This window comes from Leuresthes tenuis, unplaced genomic scaffold (assembly GCF_036924035.1).
Source record: "Leuresthes tenuis unplaced genomic scaffold, fLeuTen1.0.hap1 SCAF_16, whole genome shotgun sequence".
Classification (NCBI taxonomy): Eukaryota; Metazoa; Chordata; class Actinopteri; order Atheriniformes; family Atherinopsidae; genus Leuresthes; species Leuresthes tenuis.
Genome location: NW_027325370.1, coordinates 5,399,116 through 5,423,864, shown reverse-complemented (window position 1 = coordinate 5,423,864; position 24,749 = coordinate 5,399,116). Strand labels below are relative to the sequence as shown.

The 24,749-nt window shown below is 41.5% G+C and overlaps 1 protein-coding gene across 4 annotated transcripts in view; it reads right to left on the bottom strand.

Annotated features, from left to right (window-relative positions):
* Positions 1-24,749, bottom strand: part of LOC140271173 (cyclin-dependent kinase 17-like) — a 39,589-nt gene that overhangs the window by 6,163 nt on the left and 8,677 nt on the right. For 2 of the 4 annotated variants that reach the window (XM_072366278.1, XM_072366279.1), the window contains exons 3-13: positions 23,121-23,285; positions 12,411-12,544; positions 7,156-7,281; positions 2,504-2,560; positions 2,304-2,418; positions 2,029-2,123; positions 1,883-1,945; positions 1,660-1,783; positions 738-858; positions 376-473; positions 166-271 (exon numbers count right to left, since the gene is read on the bottom strand). In XM_072366278.1, coding sequence (XP_072222379.1) covers positions 166-271; positions 376-473; positions 738-858; positions 1,660-1,783; positions 1,883-1,945; positions 2,029-2,123; positions 2,304-2,418; positions 2,504-2,560; positions 7,156-7,281; positions 12,411-12,544; positions 23,121-23,285 — 1,204 coding nt within the window. Of the gene's footprint in view, positions 1-165; positions 272-375; positions 474-737; positions 859-1,659; positions 1,784-1,882; positions 1,946-2,028; positions 2,124-2,303; positions 2,419-2,503; positions 2,561-7,155; positions 7,282-12,410; positions 12,545-16,135; positions 17,657-23,120; positions 23,286-24,749 lie in introns of those variants that run through there. The other 2 variants (XM_072366280.1, XM_072366281.1) reach the window with 2 other exon arrangements.

The following is a 24,749-nucleotide window of genomic DNA, read 5'->3' as shown; positions in this document are numbered from 1 at the left end:
AAGCGTTCATGCCACTTCAAAAGAAGCAAAAATACTTGACCAAAAAAAATCAATCTTGCACTTACTCTTATTACATCAAACATATTCCATCTAACACATCACACTCAGCTAATCTACAAACACACATCCTCCCATAGCTGTGTGAAACACACACATCCTGGATACCTGGGCGCATGGTTGACGAGGGGCTCTGCGCGGTAACGGGGGAAATTGAAGGTCTTAAATTCTTCACTCGTGGTGACACCAGGCCAAGTCTCCTCGGTAGGAGTACCTGTTGATGATAAGGGAATCAGTTAACATGCACAGAGCGTGCACACATGAAGGCAGGAATGCTGGACACGCAAACACTCATCCGGGTTTCTACTGGTGCCCCACCAAGGATTCGAAATATGAGGTGAAGCTCATCCTCCACAGTTGAGCCAGGGAAGAGAGGTCTGCCTGTGATCATTTCATAAAAGATACAGCCCACACCCCTGAACGAAAGGAAGGAAAACACAATGGAGACGTGTATTAGTGCACAGAAACAGGCTGACACAAACAAAATGTTGCACATGAGTCAGCGTTACACTGTTCAGGGGGGGGGGGGGCTCAATAATTAAATGCGCTTTAGAAACCAAATAGCAACCCGATTTTTTTCATTTCCTCAATCTTTGCATCTCAACTGTCAGTACAGTAGAGCTAAGCTGCAAAATATCAACCACTGAAAAAATAATAACTGTGCACATGAGCCTGCTTACCACATATCAATGGGTGTAGAGTATTCAGTGGAGCCCAGCAGAACATCTGGAGGCCGGTACCATAATGTCACGACCTCATTCGAGTAGGTCTTTGTAGGGACAGACTTGGCCCGAGCCAAACCTTCATTTCAACACAAGAAGTGAAAGTAAATAGTTCAAATATTTGTTCAAATGCTGCGCTTCCTGTTGCCCCATCATCATTTTTGTTTAACTCAATGTAATTCATACAATATGGTTTTAAATATGCGGTACTTGGTCTAAATTGCTTTCTTATCCGACGACATATAATTGAGCGGTAATTCCCAAAGTGAAATCACACACATAATGTGAATTATAATTACAGAATAACAGTGGGTCATTTCTGGCATTACACCAGAAGAGAGCAGTATTGGGTGCTTAGTTATTTCAGGCTATGCTGCCCTGTTGGTTCTGAGGGGCAGCCTGGCCCGAAGGAGTCATGAGCAGGGCCATCAGACTCTTTGTTTAACTTTACTATACATCTTTCATCTCTAAGAATGATTCACTTGTGTCTTACTTTTTAAAATCTCATCACCTGCTTTCTACATCCAATGAGGTGTCAAAACAGCAAAATAACCCTCTGAAACACCTGCCGTTGCAAAAGAAGGCTGATATTTTCTGATGGTAAGGAGGTAGATATGTCATTGTTACAATGCCTTTTCAATTTAATACAGCGTGAGGTATAAGTCAAGAGCAACTTTGATATTAGTTTTGAACATTTTATAAAGACAATGTTCTCTCCGAGGGAAAACAAGGCAAAATGATCAAATTCAGTTTTACCAAAATCAGAGTTTTCAAATTTGACAACCTTATATCTAGGGATCTAACAAATAAAGAAACGGTGAGTTTCGACACAACAATGGAGACCGATGTTGTGCTTTGAGTTAATTAAAAGATGATTTACCAAAGTCTGCCAGTTTGAGCTCTCCTTTCTCATTGATGAGCAAGTTCTGGGGTTTAAGGTCCCTGTGGAGGACCTTCCTTCTGTGGCAGTATGCCAGGCCTCTTAAAAGCTGGAATAAGAAGATCTGAAGAAGCCAATAGATGAACATGATTATTAGTGTTCAAAAAATATCTGGAGCATCCTGACAACAAATTTCAGTGATGTGCAAATGTACTAGTTGGACCTTGACATTGTGAACACTCATGATGCTCCCACAGTCATCCATATATTGCTTGAGGTCTTTTTCCTGAAGGGAGTGCAGATATGCAGATTATGGTATATGGCATTCTTTCATGGCACGCACATTATAAACGTTTATATGACACTTACCAGGTACTCAAACACAAGAGTCAGGCACTTGTCAGTGTGGATGATGTCATGGAGAGTGACAATGTTGGCATGTTTCAAGTCTTTCAGTAGAGACACTAGAAGAAGAGGCACATCAGACATGATCAGTCACAGACAACAGGTGAGCACCAACACAGCTGATAGCTCACTAATAACCAATGAGCCACCAGGCTCACTGTCATTTAGATGCTTCCTGACAACATGTATGGGTTGATTTCTAAGTTACTTCTTCAAGGTCACACGATACAAACTTGTACCTTCTCGGATGGCTGTGCAGGGCGCACCCTCCTCGTGCTCCAGGCGAATCTCTTTCAAAGCTACTAAATTATCTGTCAACTTGCTTCGGCCTTTAAAAACCGTAGCATAGGTGCCCTGCAGAGGTGGGGAACATGTGAACACATTTGGAAAATAATGCGAAGCCAGTAATGATTGAACCGATTTTTGTTATTGATCTCACCTCGCCGAGTTTGTCCAGTTTGATGTAAGTCTCAAGTTTCCCAAAGCCAATTTCTGACTACAGGAGGACAGGAAAAAAGACAGCCGAAGTTAGCAGTGACATCACTGGGCATTATCAGCAAAGTGAAGCCTATTTGTAGACAAAGCTGAGACACTTTGTCAAATTTAAGCTAATAATCTCTTGAATCAAACCCTCCTGATCACTGATGTTCAAAATTAAGACATGTAATCTCTGACGTGTTCTAAAGTCCCATGGTTTGTATTATTCTGAGTGCTATTTACAAACAGATTTTGCACTTTTTCCTTAAATGACACTGAACGATGTTCGTCTATCTAATGTTACTATGTGTTGCCTGTCAGATGCCACAGAAAGTCAAGTGTAACAACAACAAATGAATATGGCAATATGGCCATTAAATATTCATTTAAAAACCTTTCTATATATATCCACAGGACATTCTTCACATCTGTGTGTGCAGAATGAATGCTAAATTAATCCTGGCTTCAGTTAATATACAGCAGGTTCAGTTCTATAATGTATGTGGCCCCATGGTTTCGAGGTCATGAATTATAAATGGATGTAGCTACGTCAAGCTGTGATACCCACAGGCCTGCCAGTGTGCATCCCTCACCCTGTCACTTGTCCTCAGTTATTTTCTCTCTCTGTCAACATTGTCTTAGCTATGTTTTAACTGTGTACATCACCCTGCACCCACCCATCTTTCTCCATCTTGAGCTCTGACACTCATATGAGCCCATGTGTGTGTGCTTATGAGGGAGAAGGTATCCAGTGACCAAGTTAGCTGATGAAGCATGTAATCTCTTTAAAGGCATGCTGAAAAAAAAGCCCCACATCAGAGCACGTTTGGACACATGGATGACACACTAACACACTGACACAAGTTAGCGTGTAAATGGGTATGCACACGTTTCAAAGGCATAATTAATCAACAGGCATAATCTTATACGTGCATCTGGTAGTTTGCGGTGCTTGAAGTTGCTTTAAAAACTGAGGAAACACAGAGGCTGTGATGGACTGGCGACCTGTCCAGGGTGTACCCTGCCTTTCGCCCGATGACTGCTGGGATAGGCTCCAGCCCACCTGCTACCCGATCGACGGATTGACGGCAGAGAAAATGGATGGATGGATGGATGGAAACACAGAGGAGATGTGTAAATATTCCGTATATCATGTGTATACCTATAGTCTATACCTTATTCTATAGTCAAATGTAATCACAAACCACACATGCAAATAAATACAAACATCCTTGTCTTGTATTCTCCAACTCTGTAATCCTCACAACCTTAACCTTCTGCTAAACCTGAACCAGGTTCTGACCCTCACACAGCGCTTCAAACAGGTGAGATTCAATAATTCGGTTTCCACTAAGCTATTGGCATGCACAAGTGTAATCAGTTCCCAGTTTCAAGGCTCCACAAATACAGAAGAAACAAGTTGACATACACTGACAAACATGATGCTCCCTAAATCAAATAATGAAAGCACATATGTTACCACGGCCTCAACTCACATGAACCTCACTTCATAAAATAAATCTGTGGCCTCTAATGAAACATAAAAAGGCTAAACTCTTAGCATCAGGCCCACTTTCTGCTCATGGCGTTCAACAGTTCTCTTTACGTAACCTTACGGTCCTTTTTATACGCGTGTGATTTGTGAGAGTATGTGTGTGCGAAGGCGTATGCTGTGGAAGGCAACGGGTTCATTTCATTCCCAACGCTCCAGCGAGCTTACTCAGCAGAACTAGGTCAGACCAAGTTTCAGAGAAGAAATTAATGCAACACAAAACCAAACAATATGACTCTGTGTGTTGCTCGTGCAGGGCCTGAAGAGTCATACAGACAGATGGAAATGTAAGAATGGAAATGTCTGCAGCTATGACAAAAACGTGTATTGAGAAATAAGTCCATTACTTCAGCAACATTTCATTTGCAATTATGGTTTCTCTATGTGCTGCCTTTAAGAGAGCATGAAGCTGGGAGAGAGGACGGATTAAGAGCACTGAGTGGGAGAGAAAATAACAACCCTCTGCAAAGAGAAGTGGTGGCAGGCAATGAGAAGTGGGAGGAAAGAACAGCCCTTTCATTAACATTATGCTGCCCATCCTTAAAGCCTAAATGATCAGCCAGTAAACCTCTTGCACCGACACCTTTTTTCAGGTAATTCTGCCAGTCGCAACACGCAGTGTGACCCAAGGGAGTGGACCGACACGGTAGATTTTAGGTGTAAGAATGTCAACACAAAAACAAGTCAATCACAAAATAACAGTTGGAAAAAAATAACAACAATAAAAGCTTTAACATTAGGTCAAATACATCTCTGCATGCTAAACATCCAACACCAGCCCACACCTTTGGCCTTCGTGACCTTTCTCTAGCTCATGAGTAAATTGTGAGGCAGTGTCACCTCCAGGTGGGTGTCGGTTCCACATTAGAGAAAGATGCAGTGCTGCCCAGACAGCTCCTTAACGCAGTTTACTCCAGACTAATTAATCATATTGAAGGAAAGGCAGTCTAAGAATGAAACAATAAAAACGACCATGTTGAAGCTCTTGGCAAGTGACTAAACAGATGAAACTTTGTCCCTTTGAGGTGCCCTCCACTGACTGCACGAGTAGTTCCTGCAGAAAGCGCACGTTTAGGCCAGTTGTTTGTTGGACTATTCCAAAGCTGAGGCAGTATCTGGCAGAGTCTCTATTCACGTATTTGAGGATAATTTGAGGCAATGATAAATTCATGAATATACTCATGCCCTGATTAAAGAAGCGTCTGTATCTCAAGGCTGTTCAGCAGATACAACTCTAGCTACTTCCAACACAGTTCCTACACACTGTGCCCTAAACAAAAGTATCATTCTGTAAATGTCATGCTATCAAGCGAGGGTAGCAGCCAACTTGTACATTCAGTCTTTCGTTATGTCACTGTGACGTTGGCTAGGTTAGAAAAAAAGTGAGTGTTGAGTAACATGATCAAGTGTTGCACTTTGAGATAAAATGACGTCTGGTCCCTCAGCACCAAGGAACACTGAATCTCATTGTACTGCAGTGAATAATTGATTATTGATGGGTAACAGCCATGACCGAAAACTGATACCAGCCAACTTCACTTGTATTACAGAGGAGACAACTCTTGGGATCCAAATACATGGTTTCAAATGCGAGCATCTGCTATGGGACACCGGACACATGCTCTGCGTTACGGTAACGACTGACAAGCACACTGACCATAACGCCAATACGCTCAGAAAGAATTTCAAGCTCGAATTCACAAGTTACATGTGGCCAAAGAACACATCTTTCATGACTATTCAAAATTCTTCAGCTCCAGTTAAAAGTGCTCAAACCGACACAGAGGACAGATGCAAAAAATGTGACACTGAAATAGATCTGCAGAAAAAAATTTAAAAAATAAAGCAGAGCTAGCGTCATGTGTGTGTTTAATCAGTTAGTGATCACTTTTTAAATAAAGACATCATTAAAACCCTAAATATTCTCCTCTCGCCCCCTTCTGTATCTTCTTCCGCTCTCCAGCTCACTTCAAGGTGTCCTGGCGTGTAATCCTACGCAGGAGAGGAGCTGCGGTAGATGAGTGTGGCACTGCTGTTGAATTATTGATGGATCTATTACATCACTGACATAAAACAACCCTAAAGATACAGACAGGTAGAAAAGACCCAACAAAATGTCCGCACTGCTCAATTAGACTTCAAAAAGTTCCAGTGATGGTCCTCTTCCTCAGCTGCACTTTGTCATCTTCTAAAGCTTTTCGGTTTTTCCTGCAAACCTTTCTTCAAAGGTTCTTTCCTTTCATCTCTGCGAGACTCCTGCAGAAAAGCTGCGTCATTAAACTGCTTGAAGCAGAGAGCTAGAGGCAGGGCAGTAGCCCTGTTCAGTAATTACAGCAAAAGTGGTCGACGCAGAGCAAATCCTTTAAGTTTTACCGTAGACTACTGAGGCTTTCAGTAATCTTGTTTAGAGAAATTGTATCAGTGAGGCCAACTGAAGTTGATTTAAAACAGAACAAAGATGAGTGAAACAAAGAGCTACTGCTCTATTCAGTCATGCATGAATGGAAACTTGAAAATTTGACAAAAGTTAATGCTGAATGAAGTGTGACCAAACAGGATCAGGAGCATTTCAGCAACAAAGAGGCGTACAGTCAAGGAATATGTTGCATATTCATGAACATTCGCCTATTTTTCCCATCATCCCCCTCTTTATCCATCCAGCAGGGAACCACTCTTCCCTTTGGCACCCCTCCCTTCTTACCCACAATGCTCTGGTCCTGGATGCATAATGCAGAATTCATAATGCATTCTCCTGCTGAGCCATTGTACATTTTATAGTTCAAGTCAATGTGTGTTTAAAACCAGACTACGTCACTGTGCTTGCTCTATACGTTTGTGTCAGATGATATAATAGCCTTAGTCAACCATTATAGCGGTATACAATACACCTGATGGTTCATCTTACTTTGGTTTGCAAACCAAAGTAAGATGACGAAAAATAGCACACAAAAAGAGGACCAATACAGACGGTGAGTACGGACCAAAGCCGCTCCTTGTTTAACTACCTTCTTCATACATTATGTACACAGATGTAAGTATAGACAGACCCATTGAGTACTGACCAGAGATGCGCGTCGTAGCCTGCGGCTCATGGGTTTGTCAAAAGGCGGGCTGTTCATGGCAAACTTCTCCAAGTAGCCCTCCGGTAGCCTGATATCAGCTGGCAGAGACAACCGCTTGTTTATGTCCTGAGAAGGAAAACAGAGAGAGACAAAGAGTGTTTTATGAGATCTAAACTGCCAACCGTAACCACATGATAGTAATGACATGTTTATGGGCATGGTTTTATAAATAGTTCATTTTGAAAAAGTTTATTTAGGCTAATAACACCATAAAGATTGACTTTAGAAAAAGTTTGGGAATTCTAAATTAATTAATTGAACAACTGTGTTTCCATAAAATGATTTGAAGCCTTTATTTACTTTAAAACAGTTGTTTAAAACAGCTTTTTGAAAAATTGTGCTTGTTCTAAATTTGAAAAGGGACAAAAAAAAAAAACGTAAAAGCTGTGTAATTATAAAGAAAAAAGACTTGTGTTGTGAGATGTTGAGTAGAATGAGGACAATCTGATCTGGTCTTTTACAGCAGTTGCTGTTCACAGAAGCACAGGGCAGCAGCGGGGCTTTCTGCTGGAGATGCGCTCTCTCGACTAAAAATGCGAGGGAGGTGGTGCGGGAGAACAGCCGTCTCTAGAGTGCAGAGGAGGCAGCATGAGATGCTGAAATTACACTGTGGAAGTCACTGTTTTGTCTTTACAACATGTTGAGAGCAGCAGATGAGGCTCCTTAACGTGTTGATATGAGTCCTACATGTGTCTGTACATCGCCACAACAGTGGACAGCGAGCAAAAAGCAGCGTACGACCAGCGTGAAGAACAAACTCTCTCCAGCACACACGTTCACTTGCACAGCAGTCGGAAATGCTCGATTTCCTGACATGTTCATACGTTGCTTCAACTGCTGACGCTCCGGGGATGAAGGCGCTGGGTGAAATATCTCCACAAGAAGTCTGGAGTGAATGTTGTGGACATTTGTGCACTCACATGTCAGCGCTCCAGAACTCAGGAGCTCTAGAACAATTCTTGACTTCAGTGTGTGTGTGTGAACGCGACTTTGGTGAAACATGTCAAGTCTTTTTAGGTTAAATGGCAACATCATTGTGTGATTTGCATGCAAACGTGCACCTCTGAAAGGTGCATGTGTCCTCCCCATATGAGAGTGCTTAATTAATCATCTACAGTGCCACTTAGCTGGAATATCTTGACGCATATCATGCTTATTTCACCAATAAATGGTAAATGGACTGTACTTGTATAGCACTTTTCTAGTCTAACTGACCACTCAAAGCGCTTCTAACACTACATGCCACATTCACCCATTCACACAGCACGTCTTAAGTCTACACATAACTACGTGCTTGGACACATTGGTAGGTTCAGTGTCTTGCCCTTCGACATGTAACCCGGGGAAGCCGGAGTCGAAACACCGACCTTCCTCCTGAGCTACAGCCGCCCCAATACTAACCAATATTATTAGGCAGACCTGTATTAAAAGTATCTGTATCCAGAAATGTAAGTTCAAACTCTACCATACAAAAGAAAGAACATAAACATGCAAGCTCAAGAAATGCTTTAGCTTTTCCAAGGCCTGGGTTAGGGATGGATGCTGCGTCCTTTTTGGCTAAAGAGCAGGCGGACCGTTCAGTTTGTTATCAACACACAGTTGAAAAGTCAATCACTAAAATCCAAAAACCATTACAGCTAATCAGTTTTGGGGCAGCAGATGTCTTATTTCAGCTAAACAATACTCAGATACATTCTGGACATTTAACAACAGCAGGACTCCTCAGTAAAAGACTGTGACTGTTAAAATGTTCTGCCTGCAATCCAAACCGATTTGTCACTCAAAGCATTTGGTTCATTATGAAACAGGAATATGAACATGAAGGAACTGCCAAACTCCAACATTATGAAAGACAAGGAAAATATTTCATTTTCTTAACTACAGTAATGTGTTTTCTCAGTTCTCAAACATTCATGGTTTTTGTTAAAAGAGATGCGACGCAGAGGTAAATATGTTCCGTCACAACACTTTTTAAACATGCAGTTGGCATTAAATTCAGAGTGAGCACAAGCTGTATTTTTCAGGAACATTTGACTGATACTTTTAAACGACTAATTGCAACTGTAATTAGTTGTAATTTCAACTGAGAAGTGTGAAATGTCTTTTAAAGGCATAAAGTCATATTTCTTTAAAAATTAAACCTCAGGTTATCATTTTGTTTTTCTTGTTGACAGGTTCTAGTATGCAGCGCACTCTGCAACAAATGGAAAATATCTCCCCATTTCCCAAAATATATTCTACCCATGTGGCAAGATGTCAGTTGACCCTTGTTTCTATGGCAGCTGTGGCTGACTGGCCCAGTCCCAACAGCCCCACAGTGTGAGCTCTGGATGCAAGAGTGTAAAATTATATGCATATGTTTACATATGAACATTAGAGGGAGGGCAGAGTGATGTGCACTTGCCTGAGGATAAAAGGTAGAAGGATTTTACGCCTGTTAAGGTTTTATCTGAGCTGACTGGCTAACACGATAACATGCAGTATTACAAACCACAACCCTTGGTGTAGTTACACACAAGACATTTAGAAACCACTAACAAACGGTGAACATGTAAAGTATTGCTCTGCATGATGCATATGCTGAAATATTTTGAATTGAGCCAGAAGCACGTGACCAACTGGCTGAGGTTTCCATATTTGTGAGATCCCCCAAGTATCTGCATGTTAAGATTAGAATTTTTTAAAAAAAGACAACAACATCTGCAACACCATGTATGATGAGAACAGCACTCCTGATAACTAAAACAAAGGATTTTCATACAAGCACATGGTCCAAGCTCTTTAAAGGGGTTACAATGGTCGCAAGTTCACAAAGACACTGACACCCATGTCCTCTCATTCACCGGTAGAGATTAAATAAAGACCCACACACAAATATGCACGTGGGTCCCCCATACTCACAATGCAGAACAGCTCTAGTAGCTCCCTCATTGTCCTCCTTAAACGTGTTTTATTTGCACTCATGCACACACATATATGCGCTTTCAATGATGCATGTCTCTGCCCTGATACATGACTGCACACTGATGGAGAGAGAAAGAGAGAGGACTGGCACAGTGGTAGAGTGCCATCCACATGCTCTAAAAGAGGAGGAGAAAAACGGAGGAGGAGGAGGGAGAAGCACGAGTAGAAGAGAGAGGAATGGACAGATTCCTGAGGGGGAAAGGCAGATGGGGGGGAAGGGGTGAATGGGGGGCAGAAATAAAACACTGCTTCTATCTTCTTTCCGAGTATCTTTCACTTTGTCCTTCATCCTCTTCACTCTATCATCTCCAGAGCTTCATTCTTCTGGACCTTTCTTGTCTTTGTCATGCCAAGAATTAATCCCACATGCATAATTACTCTTTCACCCCGGCATGTTCCTCTTGCGCACTGCCCTTCCATCCCCTTCTTTTTTTCCCTGCGTGGTAAACATGCTCTAAATTAGTCCCTTCCCCTGCTCACAGCAGTCAGAGGCTGGGTATCCAGAGGCATTTCCAGTAATAATGCTGCGCTCATCAGTCTGCAAAAAGACACACGGTCTGGCCAAGACATGAGCACATACTCAGGGATGTTTTACTCTAAAAAAAAAAAAAAGCAATAAACTGCTACTCAAGATAAACTGTTTACTGACAGACAGGCTACGTTAAAAGTGGAACATAAATGCCAGATCTGTGCACAAAAAGACTTTTTCATCATCACTGTGTCGATATCTTGCATCATCCCACTTTGTTATGTTCTCGTTTTTTTCATGTTATATGATGTTATATATTAAAATATTATGAATCTATTTGATCATAAAACTGCTTTCAATCTCCATCCTCATTCCCATGCTTACTTACATACTGCGTAACTCAAAGATGATTCTTCTTTGAAACAAAAATGTGTGCCTAATGCTAATGATCTTATTTCTGGCAAAAAATATGTTAATCTATTCACCGATCACAGTTTGGTGAAAGTCGGCATCCTTCTGAAGATATTTAGTTTACTCGAGATCGGCGTATATCCATATAATGGGAGAGAACAGGGCATAGACAATACAACCTCTAAATAAGGCATTATCTGTCTTTATTTCACCAATACTTTAAGACGAATGAATGAATACTATTGCATTGTTAGCTCATAGCTGCCATGTTGTTGTTATCCGGGGCTATCGGGGGCTTATAGGGGGCCTTAAAAAGGGCTCCTGTGTTTTTTAAGGCCTAACCAACCGATGTTCAGATAACAAATATCCAGGCCAAGACTTCCTGTTTTGTGAGCAAGTCCTTGTTAAAAAAAAATTTAAGTTAAAAAAATATGTATACTTTTTTTCAGATTATATATAATTTCTATGATATTCTATTACAGCCAATGTGCTCCATATTGTATAATTTAAACATTATATGAAGTATTATTTGCATGCAATAAAAGCCCCAAATTTGTAGGGGCTGATGCTAATTTGCTGTTTCTACTAGATGTGGCTTGACCGAGTCCTCCAAGCATACAGCAATATATTAGTCATTTCTTAAAACAGAAAATCAGTTTTTAAATCATGAAATTGTGTCTAGTGTCGGACATTTTACTGCCAACAGTTAGAACTCTGTCTCTATTTTCTTAGTTATTGTCTGACACTTTTTTCTGAAATATCTTGTAATTTAGTAGCCAGCGTATATACACCCTCATACCACAACCTGTTCTCATTACCAGGGCATCAAATACTGGCATTTTGTCAGGTCTCCTGGTGTTTAAGAGATGCACACAAGGTGCCCTCTAGCATTGGTTACTGACACACACTTCACAGCAGCATCAGATGCCGACAGCAAATACTTATTCTGGACGACGCACTTATAAGATGGCTGGAGGTGCAAACTCACTGGATACCCTCTGTGTCGTTAAGTGACGCCACGAGTTCGGACAGACAGGCAGTATATAACGCCATCTGAGTGAAATATGGCTGGACACCAATAAATCACCAACAAGGCAAAGCTGATTGATGAACCCGTCCAATTTATCAGTCACGCTCTACAATCTAATACACTGTATAGTTTTCTTCATAAAATCAAATTTATCGCGTTTAGTGGATGGCGACTACGGGAATGTTATTTGACAGTTTTTGGCATCACTATCAAATCTTGATGAATAATGTTTCCAGGTATGTTTTTCTTCGTGGTACATCCCCGAGAGCAGCATGTGTGGTTTAAAAGCTGTGTTTGTCGGTCTGTCTCAGTTTCCAGTACCTCATTAGAGATCCGCCGATGGTGGTTGTTCCTCATACGGACTCTGACTGGGCTCTGGACCTCATCAGAAGATGTCCCAGATGCCTGATCACTTTCCCCATCTGAACCCATCTTCACATTTTCATGAACAATACCTATGACACACAAACAAAGCAATTACACTCCAGGACATTGTAGTGGTGAAGGAACCAAACATGAGAAGACTTTTTTTTCATTTCATCATCCTCCATTATTCTCTCTATGGGGTAATCAGAAGACACAACCTTTTGTCTTCATCAGATCTAAATTACTCTACAAAAGACTCAGTGCCTCAACCCCCAAATGATGGATTGTACCACCACCCATGTTAGGAGTGTCGGCCAAGTGTGTATCAAATGCCACTGGTAAGATGAGGAGGTGGAAGATCAATATGACCACATGCAATGGGAGCTTTCCCATCTCTACCCGCCACCCCCCACACCTTCATCCGGCCCAGAATCCATCCGATTAATGAGTCACGGTGCAGCTGACAGGACTGCCTCCTTCAATGCTATGTGTGTGTGAGTAAATGTGGGGGAAGGGTGAAATGGTATCTGGCTTTCAGCTGGAGAGTCTGGGTCATGTGCAGCACATAGAGTGTTTGTTTGAACCTCTGTGTTTGTGTGCACATCTGCCTTGCGTTTGAGCAAGAAAACTTCTTTGTGAAATGCACTGACAGAAGCTGAAGCTATATGTACCACCATCGACTGCAGTGTTTACATATACACCAGCCACCCTGTAGGGGAGGAAAGACAGATAGAGGGAAGATTAGCAGATCGGGGAGAGGATAGTCTTGGTGGGCAGAAGTGATTAAGTAGGAAGAAAAATAAGTCCCCTGAGTGACTGTGACACCGCAGCTGTGGGATGTAACAACTGTGGGCCAGATAGGTAACTCTATTTGTTATAGTGCGCTGCGTAACAGCTGCAGAGCAACCGAGGCTTATTCCAGGTCATTTGTTTGCATATCTTTATGAAATAAGGGTTAGGCTTGAAGAAAGACAAGAGGGGCCACAGAGTTTGTCTAAAGATTTGACAGTAGAAAAGATGGAGCAAAAAACTGCTAACGAGCTTTTCACACAGCTTTTTTTTTTCTTATATATATATATATATATATATGTACATATTTATATATATTTAGTGCATATTTAGAACAATAGGAATTTTAACTGCTGAAATGGTTCTTCAAAATTATTCTTTACACAAATAATAAAAAAAGAAATGCTTTAAATGATATGAACAGTATGTACCACTAAAGTGATCAAATAAATAAATTATTTTAAAATAAATAATCCCACAATCACCTCCTGGTGATGGTGTCGGATTTCCCTTATCACATAACAGAATGAGTGTTGAGAAACTTTGAGTTTGACCAAAGTAAAAACTGTGAAATTACAGTGTTAACAGTCTTGTAGCAATTAATCAGTGGCACTCGTGTGGATACTCTCTGTCACTCGACTGAATTTTACACTGCAGAGAGGAAAACTCAACCAATGCTCCGTCCCTTTGAGTCATTCTGGAGCAAAAGAAACCTCTACACTAAATGTGCTGTGCTCGGAAACCTTTAAAAAATGACGTGAACAAATGCAGCCTGTCCACGTACACAGGCCTCAAGGATGGAGGACAGTTCAAGCCAACTCCTTGGTGTGATGTGTTATTCAGATTTTCAAGGGTTTATAAAATTCTATTTCATGCAGGATTACATCATTTAAAAATTTTTACTTTTACTCCAATTACATATCATTTCTCTCATATGTTTGTAAATTTGTACTAAAATACTTAAATATCCAAGTCTGATGTTTATCCTGTGGTATGAAAGGCAGACAGCAGAAAACTGTAGTCAGTTGTCCTATGTTAAGAATCGACCCTCCCAACTCAAATGGTGAAACATTAAACTGTAGGTAACTGACACCACAGTCGGGGGAAATTGATCCAGGATATCTACATAGTGACAGATGCACACACAAGTCCACACAGTTGTGGCAGGAGAGTATCCAGTACGACTGTTATATCACAAGTCTGTCTCACTTTTCGAGATGTCCTGATCTAGTCTGTTAGAGAAAAAGAGTCGAGCAGATGTGGGTGGATGAGCGAGGGTTTCTTCACCTGGAAGGAAAATTCCATTACCTGGGACCCAAAACAATCTAGCACTGTTTTCATACTAACAGTAAAAGCACGTACACCCACTATATGCCAAATGATCCTTCCCATTGCTGGTGGTAGAGAGTTTACCCTCAGTGCACTGAAGGCTCCAACACATATCTGACTGTAGTTCTATAAAGTAACTACTGCTACCTCCCAGGACACAAGCTACAACATGAGGGTATGGCATTACACTGTTTCCTACAAGCTGTGCTGGAAGTTCTAATTTCAGACTTTATAAGGCTAGTTTTTTTTATCATTTCTTACCGAATAGCAGATGCAAATATCACAAAGCAGGACTGAGAATAAAACCTGCTTTCATCCAACATTTTTTTTAATCTGCAAATGGTTGCTATCATGGAGCCTCCGTGAGAAACATTACATTTGGTAAAGAAAACCCTAGCTGTGCCCACTTAGAGTGCGCACCGGATGTGTGTTCCCATCAATGTCAATAGGAGCTGGAGCCGGTACTATACTAGTGACTAATGCACTAATGCAATGTCATTTCATGTGGGACTGAATACCGAATGAACACTTTCCCACAGCATTTCACAGCGCGATGTTAGTGAATGTTAACAAGTTTTTTTCCGAGTGTAGGGTTAAGTAATTTGCTGTGATGCAGATGCCTCTCTACACATCAGCTTCTGCAGCACACCTTTTCTCCTCAGAACAGAAAACCCACAGTACAAAATCATTTTTGTTCTGCAGGCACCTGCAGGTTTCCTCTGTTACATTTCCATAGATGACAAAGCACAGACAGTAAATATCACGAGGTCCCACTGCCTCCCTGCATGGAGCCAAGCTGACCTAGTTTGGGCTCCTGACTCCCTACTAGAAGAGTGACCGGGCTACTTGTAGGACTATCCTTTCCTCACCAAGCTCTGCACAGACTCCAGACATCTGGAATTAATCTTAAAATAAGCCCTAACTTGGCATGGTTGGACAGTGAAATTCAGTAGGTTGCTCAAGGCAGTGTTAGAAATTTTAAAAGGAACAGTCCACACCCACTATTATTACAAGGTCTCGGCTTTGAAGTTAATTCTATCACTTCTCTTTTGTTGCTCTTTCCGGTCAGGAGTTCATGAACTTTTTTGAGCACAGGAAATCACAGTGTGTGAATTTGGCCAAAGCGACAGGAACACACAAACCTCACTTTACTGACAATAAAGTTAATAGAAATTTCAAAAGAGAAATGTCACCTCTCTAATGAGTTCATGGGATCCCCGTGGATACTCACACACATTGCTTCTCTCATCTTACACCAGTCCCATAAAGGAAATCAGATTCTCATATTTAAAAGATGGAGGATTAGCTTTTCCTGAGAGAAAGCTATTTGCATAAAGAAGTTTCTCTGCATGAAATAAAGCCTCAGGACATTTGATTGATCTCAATTTCATGCCACCCAGGAAGATATCATTACAAACATACCGCAGATGTTTATGCAATCCATGTATAACTAAGGCTAAACTAAATAACAAAAGTGTTTCACTATCAGCATATTCTTGGAGAATAACTTGGATTTATCAGAATGCTGATGAATCCAGGATGAACATAACAATGACACTCACCGATCCGGTTTCCTGGAGGACGGCATGAGTCCAGCATTCGAAGCATACGAAAAGGTGACAGCCTCAGTGGGGTGTCTCTCTCCCCCATCCTCATCCCCTCTCCCATCCTAGCCTCCCCCACCTTAGAGTCTCCCACACTGGGAGCACGGGCAGAGCAGCCTTGAGGGTTGTCTGACATATCCATTCTTGCAGAGGAGTCAAAGCACGAGCGTTTAAATGTGTATTTAAAAATGCATTTCACAAACTGAAAAAAAAGTAAATGGAAAAACAATTCTAAGGCTTTTTAGGATGCATACGTCATTTCAGTTGGTCTGGGTGGCACCGGAGTTTCAGAAGGCGTATGTCGATGATTAAAGGTCCGAGATTTGTGTTAGAAAAATACAATCCACTGTACCACCAGCGGAACCCCAAGTAGAAGAGAGCAGGTTGTGCAGACTGCACAAGCACACGAATCACAAAGCAACAACTCCCTTGGCTGCTACTCCACTTTAACACTCTATCCCTCTCTCTGTGTGTTCCTGTAGACGCTCCCTCCCTCCACCTCTCCTCCTTTCTCGTTCTTTTTCTCTCTGCAGTCACACTCTGCTTGCTGACTAAGGAAGGTCAAACACCGTGCAGGTAGGCAAAATGCTGCAGAGACAGTTCCATACATGTGAGCTTAACAGGTGTTCTGTCTTCTTCTGTGTCATCCAGGCACAAGCACGCAAACATGTGAAAAGATCCAGAATGCATTTAACTTACAGCTCCCTGCAGGATTTCGTGTGTCAGGTGCCTAACTACCTGACCTCACTGCCTACCAGATCTCCTCTTCACCTCTATCCTTTTTTTACTTTTCAGTCCATATGCATTACATTTCTTCTTTCTCCTGATGCTTTTCTTCCCTGTCAGATGTCCTCCCTCGTCCTCCTTGTTCTTCCACTGTTAATCAGTGCACCACTCTATTCAGGCTGTAGTGCTGCTTTCTTCCTTCCACTCCCCTCTCTCGATTACTTCCTCCTCGCCTGTGGCGCCCCTATCAGTGCTTTCAGTGTCGTTCGTCTGCTTGCTCCCTCCCTTCACCTTGCTTTTACTCTCCTCCCTCTTATATGATAGCAGTCTTTCTCTCTCCGCCTACTCCTGTCTCCATCTCTCTCTCCGGGTCCGGACATGGCATTGAATATTAGCGCACCCTTTCTATTCACGAGTCGATGACAACATTTTCTGCAAGATCGGCCTCTTCCTCAAACTCTGTCTCTATTTGCCTTCTCTTTTCTCATGTTCAGTTGCTTCTCTCCACCCTCTGCTCCCTTGTTCTTATCACTCCCCAAGGCAGAAAATTAAATCCAGGAGCTTTTGATTGATGCCACCTAGGCATCCTAGGTCCTCTCTCCTCTTCCTCCCTCAGTCCTTCCACGTGGTCATGACAAAGGTCATAATTCATACTCATCCTGTCAGCCGCTACTGCACATTTAGAAAATGTACATCCCCACAAACAAATGAAACTACTAAACAGAATATGAAGCTGTTAAAATGAGCTATGTCACAACTAGTGTTAACATTTTGAGCAACATACACAGGCTTATGGAACATTACCTTAACCCAACAAAAAAAGACAACAACTGTTCTGCACAATGATAGCATCATATCTTGTTGCACATTTTTATTTCATGGTAAGGTTAAAGATATTCTACCACTGGAAAAAAAAGCTTAGCCAGGACATTGAAATATGCATTTCATGGGACCTTTCAAGTGCATCCCTCATTCAGAAGATAATTACAATATTTTTTTGAAAGCATGTCTGATGAAAGTATATTTATTCTCAGCTATCATAAGGTGGCTGTGAGTACTTTGGCAGGTGTTAATATATTTTTCTCCCTCTGTGGATAGATGTCAACATGAAAGCAAACACTCACCAAGATGTCGTCACAAAACTTTAAAAAGTGTGTAACTGAGATCAAAATGGCTTCAAAGATGGCTGTAATCTGACCCAAGAGAGCAGAGGACTCGTATAATAGTGTAGTAATGATGAATGTGTACTCATGGGTCAGAGTGTCAACATCCTTTTTTGCCATTGTTTGCAAGTGTGATGTCTCTGCAAAAGATGGATTTCTAGCTTTGAAAAGACAAAAGCTGCATTGTCGTCTTTGAGAATTGCGTTGCCAGTGCCAGGCTGTTGGCTCCTTTCCCCTTCATCATAGATATCTCGCTCTAGATTTTCTATGGAACTTGTGTTGGAAAGCCACAGCATCCAAAATGTCGACAAGATGAAGCCATAAAAGGCTATTTTTATCATAACAATACAATATGTTTATGTTTACGTTCATCATCATTATGACCATGGCCTGCACCAGGAGTTGGGTGGCATGTTGGGTTAGGTATGGTCTGATCTTTCTTATGTTTAGTAATGCAAAGCGGCATGAACGAGCAACGTGATCTTTGAAGGTTAGTTGATCATCAATCATGACCAAGTTTCTAGCAACCTTTGATGGAGCAAGAGATAGGGATTCAGTTTGGAATAGCAGATTAATGCTTCAAAGAGCTAAGTCAGATGTTTTCAGCAACTAGGCGATAAGGTTTTATGTCCTTCGTCATGTTAAATATCAGGTTGTCTTGTAAACATTAACTAACTAAACACGATCACGCAGAGAGGTTCTCACACCCTACTTGTCAATAATGATGAACTTAAATATTAGACTACTCATAAAGACCTACCCACCGAGCCATCCACTCATCCATCCATAAACCAACTTGCCTTGAACTTTGTAAATATGTGAGCTCATTGAAATACTTTAGTCTAAAACCGTCATGAGAACACTTTTAATGTGGTTGGGTGTGGAAGGTGAACTATAAAAAATATTTGTGAGGACCGCAAGCATGCAGCATTCACTTCAGCTAAAAGCTAATGCAGCTAATAGCTACATGAGATGTACTTAGCATTCCTTTATTCCAACCCACAACTCGTACTTTCACTTAGATTAGAATACTGGTCATTGACAGTGTGCTGCTAAAGACATGCTGATGCAGAGAAATGAATCCTTGAGCTTCTGACTGTTAGAACTTCAAGGGTAAAAGTTCACCACTTAGCCATTCACCCATCACTGTAGCCCTGACACTTTATATTCACAGATGCAGTTCTATACATCAAAGAATTTCCCTATCCTTCACAGACTTCCCACATAGCTTTTAGCCTCCCTCAAGGTCTCTTTCACTGTCATTTTTTTATTGCAATATTCTTGTCAAACCTCCACTGTCAAATCTGCTTCACAACAGGTGAATTTACGCCCAAAATGTGTTCATGCGTAAAATAAAAACAAACAAAGAAAAAAAGCAATACGACAGTCTGCCAACAGAATAATGAAAAAATATAGATCAAAGTGCATTTACCATCCCAGAGGAACTGCTATGCTAAAAAGTAGAATACTCACAAGGCTGGGAGGGGGTGGGAGAATTCAGACTGCAGTAATTACCGAACCTTTTATTTGCATCTTAGGAATCTTTTTATTCAATTACAGGGACCAGACTGCCTACTGTATCTGTTTATACCATACGTCCCTACAACCCCCCCTCCTTAGCCAAGAGTTCTGAAAATTTCAAGCATTTGTTAGCAACATCTTGCTTAAGCCTCAAGCAAAAGCTTGTGCTACAGCAAAGCACTCTGACATACATAAAAAGCTTACAGGACCAACCACATAAAAGGAGTCCACTCCATTGTTCTTATTAAATCCAACCCAAGAATGAGCAAATGGATGGTAGAGAGCATGGGGGGGGGGGGGGCTACTGCTATTAATGCAATGTTAATGCATGACATTAAATCCCTGGCACAGACAAGGTCTCTCATGGTGTGCAATATATAGGGAGAGAAAAGCTTACCATCCTTTATCTTTGCCCCATTCTGCTTTTATCTGGGGGTTAAATATAGTGTTTTGATGTAGAGTGAAAGGGATGAGACAGAGGGGAGAAAAGAACCAGAGGAGACATCTGTGAGAGTATCGAAAATAGCAGCTTGCGGCAGGTTTTGAGAAGAGCCGGCAGCTTTCAGCAGAGTTCTTTGCGCTCTTAAACGGACAGGACGGCCGACTAATCCTCACCAGTGTAACTACAGATATTCACGCACACACACGTAGGAAGAGATGAGATGTGGTGAAAAGCGAAAAAGAAAAGTGCAGTCTTCATCACTGTTAAGTACAGTGTAGTAGATGTGGGTGTTGGCCCGGTTAGCAACAGATGAAAGGCAAACCCCTCTAACATATATGACCACAAGTTCCAGCCTATTAACACAGATTCCAAGCGTATTTAGGTGAGCACTCATATGGATAAACAGAGCGAGTTTGGAAAACACAGAGGGAGAAAGTAAGAGACAGAAGAAAGGGTGGGTAATCTCCTTAGCGCAGCAGGAAGGAGAGATTGCATCATGTCCCTCTATCAAAGGGTGCGACGTGCTCTGACTGCCAAGTGGCACACAGTGAGTCAGCGAGACCAACCAGTGGGAAACACGCACACACAAAGCATACCTCTTAACATTTATAATTACACTTTATCCAAATTTTAATAATAGAGTAGCATCTATTCTTGGGTCTTAGTCAAGTTCTGGTCATTTTGGGGCGTTGCTGAGCAGAGCTCCACGCAGCAGCAGATGTCAACCTCACTTCACCGGACCAACAATCTGTGGGCTCATGATTGATACATTCACATATTTCTACATATAACTTGTATTTCTTCGTGAGGTTTGCATAAAACAATAGTTTGTCTGCCAGAAAGCCGTGACAAGCTCACCCTTTAATTGTATAACGCCCCACACGACACATGTAATGATCACAGTTTACAATGAAAATATTTATCATTATCAACTTTGAAAAACAAAATCAGAGCCCATTTTCTACATGTAAGGTCACCAAAGTTTATGCTGGTATGGGGATCACAACTCAAGAATAATGCTGGCAACAGGAGTGACAGAGTTCAAACAAAACTCATCCATGTCCTAGTGTCTACAACATTTCTTCAAAGGGATCAAGTGTTATCCAAACAAACTTACACAGTATCCACAGCTCACAGAGCTGCTGTGAACTCTAAGTTTCTGATTCTCCTTCAATGCACATAGCACAGAGATACACAGCACAACACCAACGTGACTGTAGAACGTCCTCCTGGAGTACCACTCTGTCAGGGGCTCCGTCCCTTCATCCATACTCAACTTCCTCTCACTCATTTAAAAGCTCAACTTAATCCGAAACCCATCTCCAGCATCATCATCTTCAGTTCCTCTCATTACATCCATCTCCAACTTTCCTTTCCACAGTGCATCCCTCTCTACTGCTCCTGATATAAGCTGTCCAGCAACCCTGGGAAATGAGATTATTGGGATCCATATAGCCACAGACAACATTACATAATGCAGGCAGAAGGAAAAAGTGATCGTGTGAGCGTGTGAGTGTAGGAGTGTGTGCACGTGTGTGTATTTTGGATTAAGTGTTCTCCTTCCATATTTGTAGCAAATGTTGGCTGCATGGTCAAGTTGTGCATGTAAATGCAGATTTAGGCTCAGTGAAAAAAACTCTTCGATGCACACACACACATGCTCTAATCTCTGTTTTCCACCCACAGGTGGCAGTATTGTCCAAGCCCCCCTAAAATGTACACATCCACCAGCCCCAACAGTGACTCATAAACACACAAACTACCGCACATTTTTATCAGTTTATCACACTGCAGACACAGAAGCAGTGAAACTGGGCAGAAAATGTTCCAACACGGGCAATGACAACGTCTGATACTGAGAAACAGTAGGGGATGAGCTGTCTATACGAGACAGGGGGCTGTTTCACTTGATTTTTGAGAAATACTGAATAACATGCAAAGGTTTTTTCCAATTGACCTGTCCAAGGTGTACCCCGCCTCTCGCCCAATGACTGCTGGGATAGGCTCCAGCCCCCCCGCAACCCGACCGACGGATTAAGCAGGTATAGAAAATGGATGGATGGGTTTTTTCCAAGTGAATTTTTTTTTTTTGCAATCACATTTTACCTGGAGTATGTCAGTTAAAGCAGCAAAACAGACTTTTCAAACAACAGTGCTCACTGAGCCTTTATGTGACTGACTAGAGTATATTATGCCACCTTGAAATCATAATGTTCTATCTTCTTTCTGAGTGGTTTTGAGATATTGAGCTCCAAAGTCTTTTCTTTGAGAAAATCAAAAACAATACATAAAATACGCTTTCATACGTGAAAATGAGAGGCACCCCAACTATATCTGACTTTACAATATCAAAATCTAAATATTTCTAAGTATATGTTCCACAGCAGAGGTCAGTATAGTTGATTCCTAAACACATTATTCCAGGAATCATATACGTTTCTACCATAATAGCTACCATAATAAATATTAGGCGGATTAATAATAATTACAAAAAGGAAGAAATTGAGAGCCACACTTGTTGTGCCGATTTGCTAACATTTGATATTTTATAGAAACAGCCCATCTAATGTGGAAAAGTTATTATAGAACAAAATGACTGGGTGGGAATAACTCAGTTTTGTCAAAAATGTCAGACAGAACCATTTTAATTTCAAGGTGACAGTTCTCTGATTTCTCTGCTTTCAGCTGTCTCGGTTCTCATTCCACTCATGTGAATGGCATTGGGCTTTGCTGCTTCTCTTTGTAAATATTCCTTGAAGTGGAAAGTTGTGAAAAGTTCAACTTCTCCAGCAGCAGAAGTGACCGCATGACTGATTGTCACTATAATTCCATGATAAAACGTCAGGCACACCCAGTGTCGAGTGCTAACCCGTAATGTTCTTGTGAATCATGTCTTATGGCTTCATTACACTGCATGCAGTTGGATGCTACTGGTTGAAAGTAAAGTTAATTCATACACGTGCATTAAAAAAAGAGACCACATGGTCTATGATGGTACCCAGAGTAGTGAGAAATTGAATATTCCGTTTCTTGATGTTTCTTTATGTGTGTGTGTGAATGTGTATGTGTGTGTGTGTGTGTGTTCATATACCCAGAGATCCAGTCCTGTGCAGGCTCAGAAAGGCTCTGTCTCTTTCCAGCCCCCCACCTGGCTCTCTGCGCAGGGCGGTACGGCCCAGATGACCAGCATATTGACGCAGGAAGGAGGGAGCACTATGGGAGGCAGGAGGGTGCACAGAGCACACCACCACGGGCACTGAGATACACGAAATACACAGGCAGCCGGAGAAAGGGACAAAAAGAGAGCAGAAAGAGAAAGAATGACCAAGAAGGGGGGAACAATTAAGGGAGGGCAGCAGGTTGAAAGAAAAGGAAAAGAAAGGAAAGGACCAAAAGCAAAAAAAAATAAAAAATTAGGGGGTAGTAGTACAAGATGAGAGAAAAAGAGAGAGGAAAAAAAGATGATATAAAGTCACACAGAGACCAGACACAGAAAGGTAGCAGAACATGTGGGAACATTACAATATGTAGTAGTTATAGATAAAAGGCAGGGGATGCATACAGTTGCTGTATTCATGTTAGAAGAAAATGAAACAGCTGCAGCACAACGCAATGAAAAGTGAAATGGAAAGTGTATGAGACATGCACGGTTAAAAATATGTTGAGTCACACGTGATGAAGACTGATTACAAAGAGCAGAGAGAACATAAGCAGACATGCACACAGGCAACAAGCACACAAACAGAAGAAAACAGGCCACAGACGTATGGGAACGATCAGCCGCAAAACATAGTTAGCTGACTGTAGCCACTGATGAGCGTTATGGATAATCATCTGCTCCCTGGGTTTTCCAAAAAAAAGTCCCACAACTTAAAAATGTGTTGAAATGTGTTGAAATGTTAGCACTGTAAGCATGCATGCGTCATCACTTATATTTCAGAATCATTAGCAATAATTAATCTCTTTTTGTAGAATGTGGACCCCCTCCTATCTTTTAAATAATTCCCCATTTACTCCACATCGCACCTGAAATTCCACTGCGATCATGAAGGATTATGGTTTAGTGTTCCCTCACATGATTCCCTTCCAGTCTCGCTTATAGTTTAACAAGTTTAAATCCACTAAGAATACTGTAGAAGAACAGAATCAAACTCAGACATTGCTTCACATTAGCACTTTGAAAAATGCAAGTTATTTTTCACCCTTTTCTGCATAATCTGACTGAAATATCTACGTATGAGCCTCTCTGTGTGAGAGTGTTTGTGAGCATGTGTGTGTGCAAGGTGGTGATGAATCAAAGAAAAGGGGTAAAAGAAGATGGTCATGTAGAGCATTGGTTAAAGTTTAATGTCCCTCTTCTCATCCTCTACATCACTCCCTTCATCCCTCTCCTTCCTTCACCAGCTGCCTGTGCTCTCTGACACTAAAGACTAAAGAGAGGGATGTAAAAATAGCAGGAATGGTAGAGAGATGGCAGGGAGGAAAATTAATCAGGTAGAGGTGCAGATGCTGCAGCCCTGGATCTGGAATAGCAACAAGGAGTAAACATCATCACTCCTTTAATCCACAACAAACAGAAAGAAAACAGCAAACTAGCTGGAATTGAACAACAGCTCTTTCCTTGTTTTCTGTTTTCTCTCTGAGCAGGGAGGCAGAGGCAAGCCATCATCCCGACAGAAAATGATGCCAACACTCACAAAGATGATCAAATTTGTCTCTG